Raw genomic sequence first — 14806 nt, 5'->3', positions numbered from 1 at the left:
ACAGTAATATAAAAATGTGGATTAAATGCAAATATTTAGGGGTGCTTAACACTTGTGCCGAAAGCTATGCATTTATAAGTATTTTGCCACACATGGGGTGTTAATCATGATTATATATTACTTAATGGTTATCACTACTTTTATATTTAGGTTTGTGTTAAGACAATTTTAGTAAGATAGTGATTTAGTATTTGAAAGTGAGAGATTATGATACTGATGACATCAATTTAAAACGATTCACTGTGTAATTAATCTTCGTGACAGACAAATGTTATTAAATAATTTAATTAGTAAGGAGATCTGATAAGCTTGTATGCTACGTGTAAACTTATCACCAGTATTCAGTCATCACAATTATAGATATAACTTCTATTATACAATATATTTGTATTTCTCTATGATAATAAAAATAATAAAATAATTAATTATTTGAATTACTATATGGAAGTGTGGAATCTAGCTCTTCCAAGAGAAAATGCTTAGTGATTGGAAAACATATGAAATATGATGAATATACAATCTCGGAAACAAAATAATAAATAACGCCAGCAAAATAATAAGTGTTTTGACCATTCATATCGTTATATATATGAAGATTGAAATGTGTACTATATTTTATTTTGGAGTTTCATTTTATATTTGTAGTTCATATTTTACAAAAACCCATACACCACACATGCACAAATATACATACACAACTTACTGTCTCCTTACACGCTATAGAAATGAATGAGCCCTTTTTTTGCCTTTAGTTTGAAGACTTGCATCTTATAAAGAAGAATGTGTTAGTGCTTTTTTTAGTTTATCATTTAACCTTAAGTCAGGTAATCTAAAGTTTTTATAAATGTATATGACATATTCGAAATATACTAGAAAACACCTATTAATCGGTGCATAATTTCCAAATAAACGGATCATTTTGAGTGTTAAAAATTGAATGTTTTCCATGTAATGTTTCAAGCGAAACTTATGCAACTGCTGAGCGCGAAAAATGAGATATCAGCTTTACAGTCATCGAAATCTAATCAAGAACTTAAGTTTCTTCTTAAAGACTTTCCATTTAACCTTATGACGAATTAGCATTTTTTTTTTAGGAAGTTATCACGTTTCTACTATATATGATTTTTCTTGTATGCTTTGTCGTAGGTGGAATACTGGCATCGCATTTATGTCGCAAAAATTCAGCAGGAAATAAATCTTACTGTCAAAATGACAGAGAGGATGGTGTGGTTTTTAAGTGCGACGAACAATTAATGTTAACGCAATATTCTTGTTGTACAGTTTAGTCAATTAGAAAACTCCTTTGCATTAATAAATCTTTGGAAACTAAAACAAAATATAAGCAGATAAAAAATATAGTTGACGCATCTTTTCCGTCATTACTGCCTATTGGACCAGTCTCTTCCATTTACCGCTGCTTTTTTGTTTCTTCTGGAATCTTTTTGAATACTGAAGACGATTTTCAAAAGATCAAAACGAATAAACAGCAACAAACTGGAAACGCTGAAAGAATAAATAACGGGATAGCGTAGTCCTTTTTCTTCATGAAAGAATTATTCTGGAAGTAAAAATTTAGTTTTAGGTAAAACGTTTCAAAATAGCTTTCATACATTTGGTTCAATTTTCGCACCAACATTACGTCATGTATCTGTAGATTTTAGTCATGAGGTAAATTTCGAAAATCTCATCTTTAATATACTTTTCTGTTACACGTATACACACATATATATATATATATATGTCAATGTTTTGATTTAATAGCCATATAATAACCATAATTTTATATATTGTGATATTCATAAGAAAGAAAATTACTTTCAAAAATTTTTACAAACATGTAAATCATTTTTTTTCATATTGGATTTCACAAACTTAGTTTCACGAAATGTAGGCCCGGCATGGCCAGGTGGTTATGGCGCTCGACTCGCAATCTGTGGGTCGCGGATTTGAATCCCCATGACACCAGGCCGTGGGGGCGTTATAATGTGACGGTCAATCCTACTATTCGTCGGTAAAAGAGTAGCCCAAAAGTTGGCGGTGGGTGGTGATGACTAGCTGCCTTCCCTCTAGTCTTACACTGCTAAATTAGGGACTGCTAGCGCAGAAGCCCTCGTGTAGCTTTGCGCGAAATCCATAACAAACAAACACGAAATGTACAAATTTAACTATACAGATATGCAGGTTTCCTTAGAAATATTCTTTAAGGACTTTATCGTCGTAAGTCCGGAAACTTACCATTGATCCATTGGGGTGAGAGGGGGCACAATGTTTTTAAATAAAACAAGATATTAAAACTACTCCATTTTTAAGGGCATACAGTTTCTAAAACTACGCCTTTAAACTGAGTGGGGCTGAGCGTGGTAAGTGGTTAGGGTGTCGGGTTGTGGATCCGACGTTTCGCTCTCCGCGCCTTCTTGCCGCAGAACAAAAATCGAGCTTCGCACTTTGGGGCCGTGACTGCATATTACTAGTAACGGTAAAATCCCACTATTATATTAGAGTATCCCACAAGTTGGCGGTAGGTGGTGCTCAGTAGCTGCCTTCCCTCTAATGTATCACTTCAAAATTAGAGATGGCTAGCGCAGGTATCCTCGAGTAGTTTTGCATGAAATTCAACAAACAAACAAACAGAATAAGACTCCTAAGACTCGGCTAGCTATAATAATAAAAAAAGAGCCTGTCTGTGTATATGTTTGTGTGTGACCACCATAGCTCCAAATCGAAAGAACCTAGAGACATGAAACTTTGCACGTATACTAAGGAGATTTTGAGGGTGTGCATCTTGGTATCATTTTTTAGATATTTTTTTACAATAATAAAAGAGCCTGTCTGTGTGTGTAGAGAATTCGGAGAATGAAAAGAAAAAAAAACACAGGAAGAAAAAACAAAAACAAATCCGATAAGTTAAATTAAAACTATTTGCTTTTAAGAAGAGTTGAATTGAATTAAGTTCGGGAAATGGCAACAGACAAATCAATTAAAGAATTGGCGCATTAAATTAACTATAGAAGTAATTAAGATAATGGAGACGCTTGACTGGTACATTGATGCCTCTGTGAATCATAAGGGGACCTTAGAATCCCGAAGCGGAGCGTTGGTATTTTATGCTAGTGAGGAATAAAATACTTTAAAATACTATAACACTCGTAAGAAATTGTTTGTTTTTTTAATTTCGCGCAAAGCTACACGAGAACTGTCTGCGCTAGCCGTCACTAATTTAGCAGTGTAAGACTAGAGGGAAGGCAGCTAGTCATCACCACCCACCGCCAACTCTTGTGCTACTCTTTTACAACGAATAGTGGGATTGACCGTCACATTATAACGCCCCCACGACTAAAAGGGCGAGCATGTTTGGTGTGACGGGGATTCGAACCCGCGACCCTCAGATTACGAGTCGAGCGCCCTAACCACCTGGCCATGCCGGGCCCATCGTAAGAAATAATTAATATAAAGGCATAACAACAATTACAAAGTATTTCGTTTAAAAAGGACACAAGACTGCAGTTTTATTAATTTTATTCTAAGAAATTTCAACTCTGCAAAATATGACCAAATTGTCGCAAAACACATACCTCCACCCACGTTTAGTCCACACACGCCTTTTCGTACATGGTAACCGCGAAAAGTTGCTTGAATTTTTGTCGCTGCTTTCAACAGGTTTGGATCACTTAAATCCATTTCATTAATCTGAACAAAATAAGTTTATTTGTTTTTTTCTCACTGAAATGAAATATTCAAAGTGACAGTGTAACACTTACAATGGTAATAAAAAAAACTAGGAAAACAACATCACATCGTTATTTTATTTCTATGTAATTTAATAAGAAATTCTAAATTGTTGGAAGTTAAAAAGGTGTATCTAATTTTAGAACAACTGGTTATACAAGTTTTTCTGTAAGTATAATGTATTTTACGTACTTAAATAAACAGGAAGATTTGTTTTTGACGATATAAATTATCTATTTACGATACTAAAGGCAAATTAATTTCATGTACATATACTTTCAGAGAACAACGTCGTATAAATGTTTTAATTTCCAACGGAAACTACACTATTTCTCATTAGCTCTTCTATAGTGTGTTAGCATTAGTTTTTAATGACATTCACACCAATGCTATGCTTTCATAGCAATAAATGTATTGTTACATATCGCATACAAATTAAACGAGAAATATACAATTGATTAGAAAGAGGGTTACCTTGTAGCTTATTAACAGTTATTTATTGTCCAAAGAATGTATTTTGTACATACTGATTGTTCTTGAGTCCATCCTGGTACTTTGTTGCCCTTTTCATGTGTCTTCAAGTATTTTCTAGCTTTGAAACCACGAAACGATGCTTGGATTTTAGTTACAGCCTTAGTGAGGTCCGTGTCATTTGAGTCGATTTCAAATATTTCTTCTTTAACGTGCTAAAATGGAGCACAAGATATTATGGAGTTCGAAAGCTGTAAATATTCATTATAAATCTCACACGTACGATTTCAGATAAGACGGCTAAGGGATACTATCACACAATGTACCTTTTAATAAATTACTACTGTAACATCCAACTGTTCTGAAGCAGAACTAGGATTTAATAAGAATCAAATACGATTACACACTAGTGTTTGTACAGCACTGAGAAGATTACAAACTAGTGTTTGTACAGCACTGAGAAGATTACAAACTAGTGTTTTTACAGCACTGAGGCGTGAACACTGTTCAAAATTAACTAAGAAATCTTGCCTTAGATAAACAAACTACTTTATTTGTGCTGAAGGTAATAATTCGCAATATGTTTCTAAACATAGATGTATTGGCAAAATTTACCTTAAGGATAGAGACCCTGATAGAGCCTTCATTTCCAATATAACTCCATGCAAAGTTGGAAGTAAGTTTTCTATGAATTCTGATAAAAGAGAAGGATACGACTAAGATTGTATCAAAATTCCCATAGAGAGTAAAAAACCTATAGCTGAGGACTCGTATCTTTTACTATAGGATACACATAGGACAAATACAAAAAAATACAAAATCTCCCTCAATATGTTATACATCATGTTTCATATTTGTAAACTGTTTAAGCTAATTTATTATTACTAGCAAAAAACGTCGCCCTATGGGCAGCTGTCTGCGCTAGTAATTACTAATCGTAGTATTCAAATTTCATTGAAAATTTTTTAGAAAAAGTGAACGTTTTTTTAAAAATGTGTTTTTTTTTCTGGGAAGTACTGCACGGGAAAAGTGTTCGGATTGTGCTCTTTAGTCATACGCAACTCATTGCATCAAAATGATTCCATGTACAGAGTTCAAAATTTTCATAAATTGTACTGATATAAACTGTAATGTTTGCATGTTAGAAATGTTACTGTTAGTTGAGAAAGATAACAGTTTAAGAACTCCGGTTTTTCAGTACTGCATTTAAAAATTACATCAATATAAATATAATGAAACCCTCACGCACAGTCCTAGTGAAAGTCGTGTTCTTGTTGTGAGGAGAGTACTTTTATTTAAAACTATTATAAAGAAATGGTTGTTGCACATACCACAGTTATTTTTCTAATTGTCTGAATCTTGAATACCCAGTGTGAAATTTTTTATGGATTTTTGTTTGTGGTGCCATTCAATAGATGGCGCAGAAGTTTTGGTTACATACATAAATACTGACATACACGCTACATCCATTGTTGAAAGATCTTGTTGTTGTTACTAATGAAAGTTAACAACACATTGATTTTAAAAACTCACAATTTTTTTAAAAACAACTATTATTTTATACACAATTTTATAAAAATGAGATTGTTTCCAGTCTCCAAATTACTAAAATACAATAACTTACTGTACAGGATAAAAAGTGGTCAAAAACCCCGATGAAACTGGAAAACCTGATGGTGACATAATCTCGTCGAAACGTTGTACATTTGTAATAAAGTTTCTTTCGCTTCCCATTCAAGCTGTCCCAACTCTTTATTTTCTAAAATGTGAGTCCCTCGTCATCAGATCTACAGGTTTTATTTAAGCTTTTGGCGTGCGATAATAATCTCTACAGCGATTTCTGTCGATACGATTTTAGGTGGCATTAAATTTAATGAAAATTACTACAGAAAATCACATGAAAAGGAATAATAAAATATGTTACACGTCCTGATAAAATGTATATAAAAAGCTAGTACAGAAAGTGTTTTGCAGCTAATTTGTATAAATAGTTATATGACTCATTATAAGCAATGCCTGTGCAAAACACATTCCCCATAAACACAGTAAATACTATTCGTTTCGCTCATTTGTATAAATAGTTATATGACTCATTATAAGCAATGCCTATGCAAAACACATTCCCCATAAACACAGTAAATACTATTCGTTTCGCTCATTTGTATAAATAGTTATATGACTCATTATAAGCAATGCCTATGCAAAACACATTCCCCATAAACACAGTAAATACTATTCGTTTCGCACAAGCCACCGACACTATGAAGCAGGAAATTTCGGATCAAATCACAGTTCTGAAAGTTGAAGTAGAAGACGATTAAATTATATACCTTGGGTTTTGTTTAGAGGAAGTACATTCAAAACATTTGAGTTCATGTGATACATTCTCTTCTTCTGACTGTACTACACTTACAGGTTTAGTTTCTTCTGTCTTCATTGTTTTCAGTTCTTTTCTTACTTTGTATCCACGGAATGATGCCTGGATTTTAGATGCAGCACGTGCTTCTTCAGGCGAAATTTTGCTTTCTGTTGTCAAAATAAACAGACTGCGTCAAAAAAAATGTGTCAAATAAAACTGATATGTTGTGTTATAACGACTTTCCGGTTATTTAAAAATGTTTACACACTTTTAAACATACGTTCTTCAAACGGGATATAAGTTTCATCCTAGTGTGAGCAAATCAAATATTTTTCTTTTGGATAAGGTGCTTCTTAGCCAAAATGGAGTTTATGCACAAAGGATAAATTATTTGGTTTAAATTACTCCTTGTGAAAACAAAAACGAAAAAAAAACACAAAAAAACATTAACATATTCCGGAATACTAAGTATCCGTAGAAGGCTTAAATAAAAAATAATACTTATTGTTGCAAACATGGTACTAAAAGCATGTCAAGACTTTTCTATAAGACATTATTACAGGTTATACCCTGTGCAAGAGAGAAATTTTATTGTCAACTTAGTTTTTGACATGATAATCACCATTCTTTCCTACAGTTAGAATTTTAAACATATTTTTACTAAACGATGAATAATGCAACATTGTTAATTGTAAAACAAAATTACATCATGAGAACTGCAATTTTGCTTATTACATGTAATTTACGTTCTACTTATTAAAGACATTAGTGGTACGATATAGACGCCATTGGTACAATAATGTGCTTGAGTGGTCTGTAAGAGGTTCCACTCGTGACATTAGTGGTACCATATAAACGCCATTGGTACAATAATGTGCTTGAGTGGTCTGTAAGAGGTTCCACTCGTGACATTAGTGGTACCATATAGACGCCATTGGTACAATAATGTGCTTGAGTGGTCTGTAAGAGGTTCCACTCGTGTCGAACTTTGTGCTTGTGGGCTACATGGTTAGAAAAACTTGATAATTCTTTTTTGGGTTGATAGACATCAAACCCTTTTATATCTTACAAGAAGCTGCTGATAATTAGAAAGTAAGAATCACTCAGTAAAAAATTAATGTTTCTATATTTAGTTTTTTTTTGATCCAAGATAAATTAAGAGCGTGAAAATACGTGACTCGTAAAAACTAGTACGACAATTTGTCGTTAAATCAGCAGAATCATGAAGCACGAAGACTTTTATAGATAAAACACTACAGTCCCCCGGGGGGGGGGCAGCGGTAAGTCTTCTAATTTACAACGCTAAAGTCAGGGGTTCTATTCCCTTCGGTGGACACAGTAGATAACCGAATGTGGCTTTGTTATGACAAAACACACACTGATTCACTCGAATCAAATTGCACATAATTTAATTGCTGAAGAAAACTGATTTATTACGACTATAAACTTGGCATAATGCTTTGTGTGCTTGTACTGGGAATCCGACGACTCATGGTTCACGATCCGTTTCTTCAAAAACGTGCTCGTAGTTTGGACTTTAGGTAAGCTATAAGAATGAAAAATTCCACTATTTGATCAGGCAAGAGAAGTCCAAGTGTTGGCGGTGGGCACTGATGATTGCTGTCTTCTCTAAAAGATAGCCCTTTGCGCGAAATTCTGAAAAACAAAAACATACATACACTTTCAAGCGAGTTGTGTTTTATTAATATATATATATATCATGACTAATGAAATCCAATACAGTCCCCTAGTGGTTCAGCACTAAGTTTGAAGGTTTATAACCGAATTCAATCCCCCGAGGTGGGCATAGTGCAGATAGGCCATTATGTAACTATGCGTTTAACAACAAATAAACAATATGAACACTCTCTTTAGTTCTTAACAATTCCCTCGTTTCAATACATTTTAGAACTCATGCTAGACGTTAATAATCCAACTAAACATGGTTTTATCATTACTTTGTTAATGAAAATATAACATTTATATAACTTGAAGATACTTCGATAGTTGATGTTTGAGCACTCATTTCAGCTGTGAGTAAAATTTGAAAAATATTTTAAGAGTGTAGCGAAACCTCATACACCTTTACTGAATTAAATTGAAATTTTTAGCAAATATGATTCAGGTATAGCCGTCCCTAATTTATAAAAAATGGTTTGTTTGGAATTAAGCACAAAGCTACACAATGGGCTATCTGTGCTCTGCCCACCACGGGTATCGAAACCCGGCTCCTAGCGTTCTTAGTCCGCAGACATACCGCTGTGCCACTGGGGGGACGTATAAAAGATGGAAGACAGTCAACTAGAAGCGAATTACACAACGTCTCAAACCTTAGATCTATCGCTCAGCAGTTCAACATGTTATCCAACACGCCACTTTCGGTCAACATAAAAATTAATTATGGTATCAAGTTTTACTTACTGGAGAATAAGATAAAACTGTTGATTTTTATAGCAGATTCTATCCCAACGCTTTGAACACAATCAACAAAGCACATATAAACTCAGTACTGAAAATTTATCTTTTTTTAGTTCAATTTTAATTAAAAGAAGTTTTAACTTATAAATGAGGTAGAACCGGTTATTGCTTAAGGCCAGACAGAAAAGGCGCTTGGGGTAATCAAATTGCACTTGTCTGTGGAGGTCTCAAATTTGTTAGATTAAAAAAGTTTGACTACATAAGAGTTGAAAAATAGTTTACTTTTTTCGTATATATTATGCGATTTGAATTCTCAGGTGTTTGTACATACTACAAATCCTTATTCATACCAATAATTTTTAAAAATGCCTTAGGGTTCAAAACTTACACGTGGCCATATGTATTAATAAACATTGGTTTGATTTGTTATCAATTTCGTGCAAAGCTACACGAGGGCTATCTGCGCTAGCCGTCGCTAATTTAGCAGTATAAGACTAAAGGGAAGGCAGCTGGTCATCAACACCCACCGCCAACTCTTGGGCAACTTTTTTAATAACGAATAGTGGGATTGACCGTCACATTATAACGCCCCCACGGCTGAAAGGGCGAGCATGTTTGGTGTGACGGGGGTTCGAACCCTCGACCGGCAGATTGCGAGTAGAGCGCCCTAACCACCTGGCCATTAATAAACATATTTGTAACATCATTATTATGAGTCACTTTACTCTATATCGTTCACCAGATACGTATATTTTGTACATAATATTATATTTAAAGTTTTGAATGCATCATTGTAAAAAAGAAAGTTCACCTCATGTTTGACCGTAATTACTAAATAGCTTCCATATATCTATTTCATTCAAATTGAGATTTTTCATTCCATCAAGATATGTGCATATACTGTTTATTCAAATGGCTCATAGAATTGCTGTGAAATATCCTGCAAATGGTGAGATAAGTTAAATCAAAATATGAATAACTAGAAATATATGAAACCAATGCTATTCTCTTCAGTTTAAAAATTCTTAATGCGACTGCTCGTTAAACATGCACGAAACAAGTCGAGTTAGTGACAAATAACGCCGTAAATGTTTTAGTGAGAGAGAGATATCTTCAAAAATAGGACCCACACAGATGCAGGGGTATCTTCTTATCAGATTTAACTGCTAAGTCAACCCTCACGCGTGGAAGAAAGAATAAAAAAGAATATGTAACAGATAGGGGTGCTCAACCCTAAAACGTCCCACGTATAAAATTACAGTTCTCCGTCTGCAGGAAGTTGTCGGAATGTAATTGCCCCAAATGAAACAGTTATAAAGATAGGAAAAAAAAAGACACAAACAGATCACTAAGGATGGAAACTAAAACTTATTTACAATAAAGTTTAAATCCACACTAACGGAACAATAACAAATTTATATGAAAACTAGTATCGACATTTGGTATTATTCCGTTAAATTGGATTTAAAATTTATTGTAAATTACTTTACACGGTATTGCGTATTTGACTATTTTTTAAAACTTATTTCTTGAAGCTGTCATTCCAACCCCTGTATGAAGAGTACAATAAAATCTAAGATGTCTTTATTCAAATCTATTAATATTAAACGAGTGAAAATGTAGTTTGTTGAATGAGTTTATTGCTACTTTTCGTTTTGTAATTGGGGAGGTAATCCTATTTTTCGTTCTTTAATAATGGTACTTTTCGATTTTTGTCTTGTTGTTTGAAGAGTTGTTTTAAAATGTCATCCAAGGCAAAGAAATGTTTTTGTGATTTCTTCCTTTTATATGTTAAAAATAACACAAGTGCCATGTAATTTTTGTAAATAAATAACTACAAACTAGCGATCACATATATTTCATTATACGTATATATACGTTTTAGCCGCGGCATAACGGCTCATAGAATGCCTCTGTACAAGTATAAACTTTCAGATCTGTCAACTCTTGACCGATTTGAGATCTAATTACAGTTTTCGACTCAGGAGGTCAAACCCTTTCGATTGTGGGTTGGCTGATATATATCCTGATGAGTAATAAAACCGCACAAAAATATAGCTAATAAAAAGAGAAAATAGATCTCGTAAGTTAATTTACTCTAATCCTGCCTAAAAGAATTTCAAGTGCCGCGGCTATTGAGGATTCCCTCTTGTTTGTGAAGACAATGTAGAATCCAAACGAATTTGAACATCATTAATATTTTACATGACCGTCTAAAAGGAATAGTGCACGAAGAGTCTTCATTCAATACGAAGTATATCTGGCGAATCATTAGTTCATGAAAATAAGCAAAAAAGTTAGTTTTTATATATAGACTGACAGAACTGTATAAAATATAAAGTATTTTGATCTCTCACCAAATAAAAATATTTTCAAATAACACAAGCTGGTTACTGTATACTGAAGGCTTCCTTAGGAAGATGTTATTCAAATCACTTCTAGTTACTGTATACTGAAGGCTTCCTTAGGAAGAAGTTATTCAAATCACTTCTAGTTACTGTATACTGAAGGCTTCCTTAGGAAGAAGTTCTTCAAATCACTCCTGGTTACAGTATACTGAAAGCTTCCTTAGGAAGAAGTTCTTTAAATCACTCCTGATTACTGTATACTGAAGGTTTTCTTAGGAATAAGTTCTTCAAATCACTCCTGGTTACTGTATACTGAAGGCTTCCTAAGGAAGAAGTTCTTTAAATCACTTCTAGTTACTGTATACTGAAGGCTTCCTAAGGAAGAAGTTCTTAAATCACTTCTAGTTACTGTATACTGAAGGCTTCCTTAGGAAGAAGTTATTCAAATCACTTCTAGTTACTGTATACTGAAGGCTTCCTTAGGAAGAAGTTATTCAAATCACTCCTGGTTACAGTATACTGAAAGCTTCCTTAGGAAGAAGTTCTTTAAATCACTCCTGGTTACTGTGTACTGAAGGTTAGACACTTGTATACTTTTAAGCAGGGATATTAAAAATCATTGACGCTGCTCTTCATTTTTTTACATAAACAACGTCAGTTATCACAAATAACAATAAAAACGATAACCGCAATAAAATATGGATGTTTTTTCCATGCTATGTCCAAGTTGAAAAAAACCCGGAAATACTGCAGGGGCCCCACGTGGTAAATCCTTCTTGATTAACGTATTGAAGAAACGACTAATAGGTTTATGCACGCTTGGAATTACTAATACATTAACTGTATTCTGTACGTCCTTAAAAAGGCTTCGCATTTATAAATGTCTCCGGAATTACTGTATATATAAGGCGATTGGAACATTTATGACAAATGTATTACATGCAATGGATATCTTTTAAATTTTGTTTAAACAAAATAAAAATGAATAAACATAAACATCTATCAGATTATTTGTATTCTACTCTTTAGCACTGACTATCGATAAATCTGATAGAGCTTTAGCACATTTTCTTACTCGTATATGGTCTTAGACACTATATATATTTTTTGGTCCACAAATTAATTCGCTAATTGTAGAATTTTCTGATAAAAATATATATTGTCACTTCCTGATGACGAAGAATGTATGTGTTTTTGTTGTATTTGAGTTATTCGCTATTTATGAATTATTTTTAGCTTATTTGTATTCCTTATATGTTAAGTCACACGTAATCTATATAAATATAATAGTACTGTATGTTGTATGTCTGTCCATGTAACTGTATCGCAGTATGTGGATGGATCTTCATCAAAATTGATATGGATGTTCACTAGGTCCACGGAGAGATACATACAAATTTTTAGTTTTACATTTTGCGTTTGGCGGTTTTTATTGGTGTTTTTGCGTTTTTTACCACTATCTCACCACCTCTGAATGGATTTTGACCAAATTTGGTATGGAGGTTCACTGGGTTCATGGGGAGAAACATGCAAATTTGCGGTTTTGCATTTTGTGTTTTACATTTTTTACAACTATATATAAGGGAAGTAACTTTTCATGTACCAAGATTACCTTTCATTAATCATTAATTTACATAACTTCGGTCCAGGGGACGAGTACGCCAACTAGTATTGAATATACTTTCATTGTTAAAGGTGTTTGGTAAGACTATCAATTTTCATCCATAATTAAATTAATCTAGCTGTTCGATTATATTAAGTAGACATATGATACGCATAAGTAAAATATATATAATATAAAGAAAAATGGAGATAACGTCGCTACGAATTTGTTCGTGTTATTTGTTCTGTGATATTATTTGGTTAGTTATACAAAATCCTTCTTTTCATTAGTCTCATTGAACATTAACTGTTCTTTTACGTTGTAAGAAGTAAACTTACTAGTATGATTGGTACTCAATATAAATAAAAGTCATTGGTTGCGACTCTTTGCTGCAAAAAAGTCACTCTATACTTTGGGGCCATTGGTGCGCTATAAGAGTAATGGTGAAATTCCACTGTTCGGTTGGATAAAAGTAATAAAAAGATCTAGCGATACGTGTTGTTTACTAGTTGCGATCCCTCTAATATATTAGTTCCTATAAGCGTGCCGGATTGTGAAGGTGACGTTCCGTGGTTCGAATCCCGTTGCCACAAAAATAAAAATTGCGCCCTGCACTTTGAGGCCGTGGGGACGTTATAAGAGCGACGGTAAAATCTCAGTATTCGATCTGACAAAAGTAGCCCAAGAGCTGGCAGTGGGTGGTGTTCAAAATCAGGGACGGCTAAAGCAGGTAACCTTCGTGTTGCTTTCTGCGAAATCTAACAGAAAAACAACATGCACAAGTACATTTTGTATAACTTTGCGCGAAAGTACGAAACAAATAAAAATCAAGTTATTGCTACGGATGTTTATTGTATGCTTATAATGTATCGAACAACCATAGATTTGAATATATCAAAGCAGAACGGGATACGAAATAATGAAAGATTTTACCACACTTGCACGTCTGTAAATGAAGGTTGATGGGCTGAGTTCTTGCCTGTTCGACATGAAACAAACTAATATCACTCTGCTTACTATTCGTTGGATTCCATGAGGTTCAGGGATAAGATTTAGGGCTTATAACGCTAAAATTCCTTATTCTATTCTTACGGTGGAAATATTATAAATAATCAGTAGTGTAGCTTCGCACTAAAGCAAATAATCAGAGTATTTATATATATGTAATATATATGTGTGTGTGTGTGTTGAAAGGCTACTATTTGGGGAAATAAAACGGTATCAAAACCCCATAGAAATCAAAGTATTTGTTGGCAATTGTTAGTTTTTGGAAAACCACGCAAAAAAAAAGTGGAAGTGTATTTAAGTATAAAGCGTTGTTAATAAGAACCTGTCAAAGTATACCTAATAACAAAAGAGGTACATAACGTCTTAATACAGTATAGAATACAAAAACTCCTGAACGTAATGCGAATTGATGTTATCAGCCCCTGACATAATATGACGTATCATCTAAACGATTACGATCACTTCAGTGATATTTCACACACCCCAAAATAATAAAAATATATTCTTGTTGAAGCTTAGTTAAACCAGTAATAATGTGATCACGTGTGAGTGCCGCGCCTGGGAAAAAACAACAACTCTTAATGAGCTTTCTTTAAAGATACTTACAGTGTCGTAATAATCAGTTTGCGCATATCTAATAGGGGAGTATCCTTTATACTTACAATGTCGTAATAATCAGTTCACGCAGATCTAATAGGGGAGTATTCTTTGTTTGCTAGTCACTTCTTACCAGCAGTTGTTTTCACGGGAAACATACGTAGAGCTTATAAAAATGATTTTCTTGGAGAATCGATGAATGTGCTTATATGTGAAGTAGAACTAGATGATGTGATTTAGTGATGCTACGGTAAAAAATGAAAACGGATAAAGAGT

General features: G+C 33.7%; 1 protein-coding gene across 1 annotated transcript in view; it reads right to left on the bottom strand.

Moving 5' to 3' along the window:
- Window positions 1-1372: 1372 nt before the first annotated feature.
- The window catches only part of LOC106457943 (abnormal spindle-like microcephaly-associated protein homolog), a 67833-nt gene continuing 54399 nt past the window's right edge, over window positions 1373-14806 (bottom strand). The window contains exons 2-5 of the mRNA XM_022384039.1: window positions 6611-6702; window positions 4254-4412; window positions 3573-3687; window positions 1373-1558 (exon numbers count right to left, since the gene is read on the bottom strand). Of these exons, the coding sequence (XP_022239747.1) occupies window positions 1554-1558; window positions 3573-3687; window positions 4254-4412; window positions 6611-6702 (371 nt within the window). The 3' untranslated portion in view covers window positions 1373-1553. The remainder of the gene's footprint in view (window positions 1559-3572; window positions 3688-4253; window positions 4413-6610; window positions 6703-14806) is intronic.

Source organism: Limulus polyphemus, unplaced genomic scaffold (assembly GCF_000517525.1).
Source record: "Limulus polyphemus unplaced genomic scaffold, Limulus_polyphemus-2.1.2 Scaffold395, whole genome shotgun sequence".
In the NCBI taxonomy this organism is placed as follows: Eukaryota; Metazoa; Arthropoda; class Merostomata; order Xiphosura; family Limulidae; genus Limulus; species Limulus polyphemus.
This window is presented reverse-complemented; position numbering and strand designations above follow the sequence as displayed.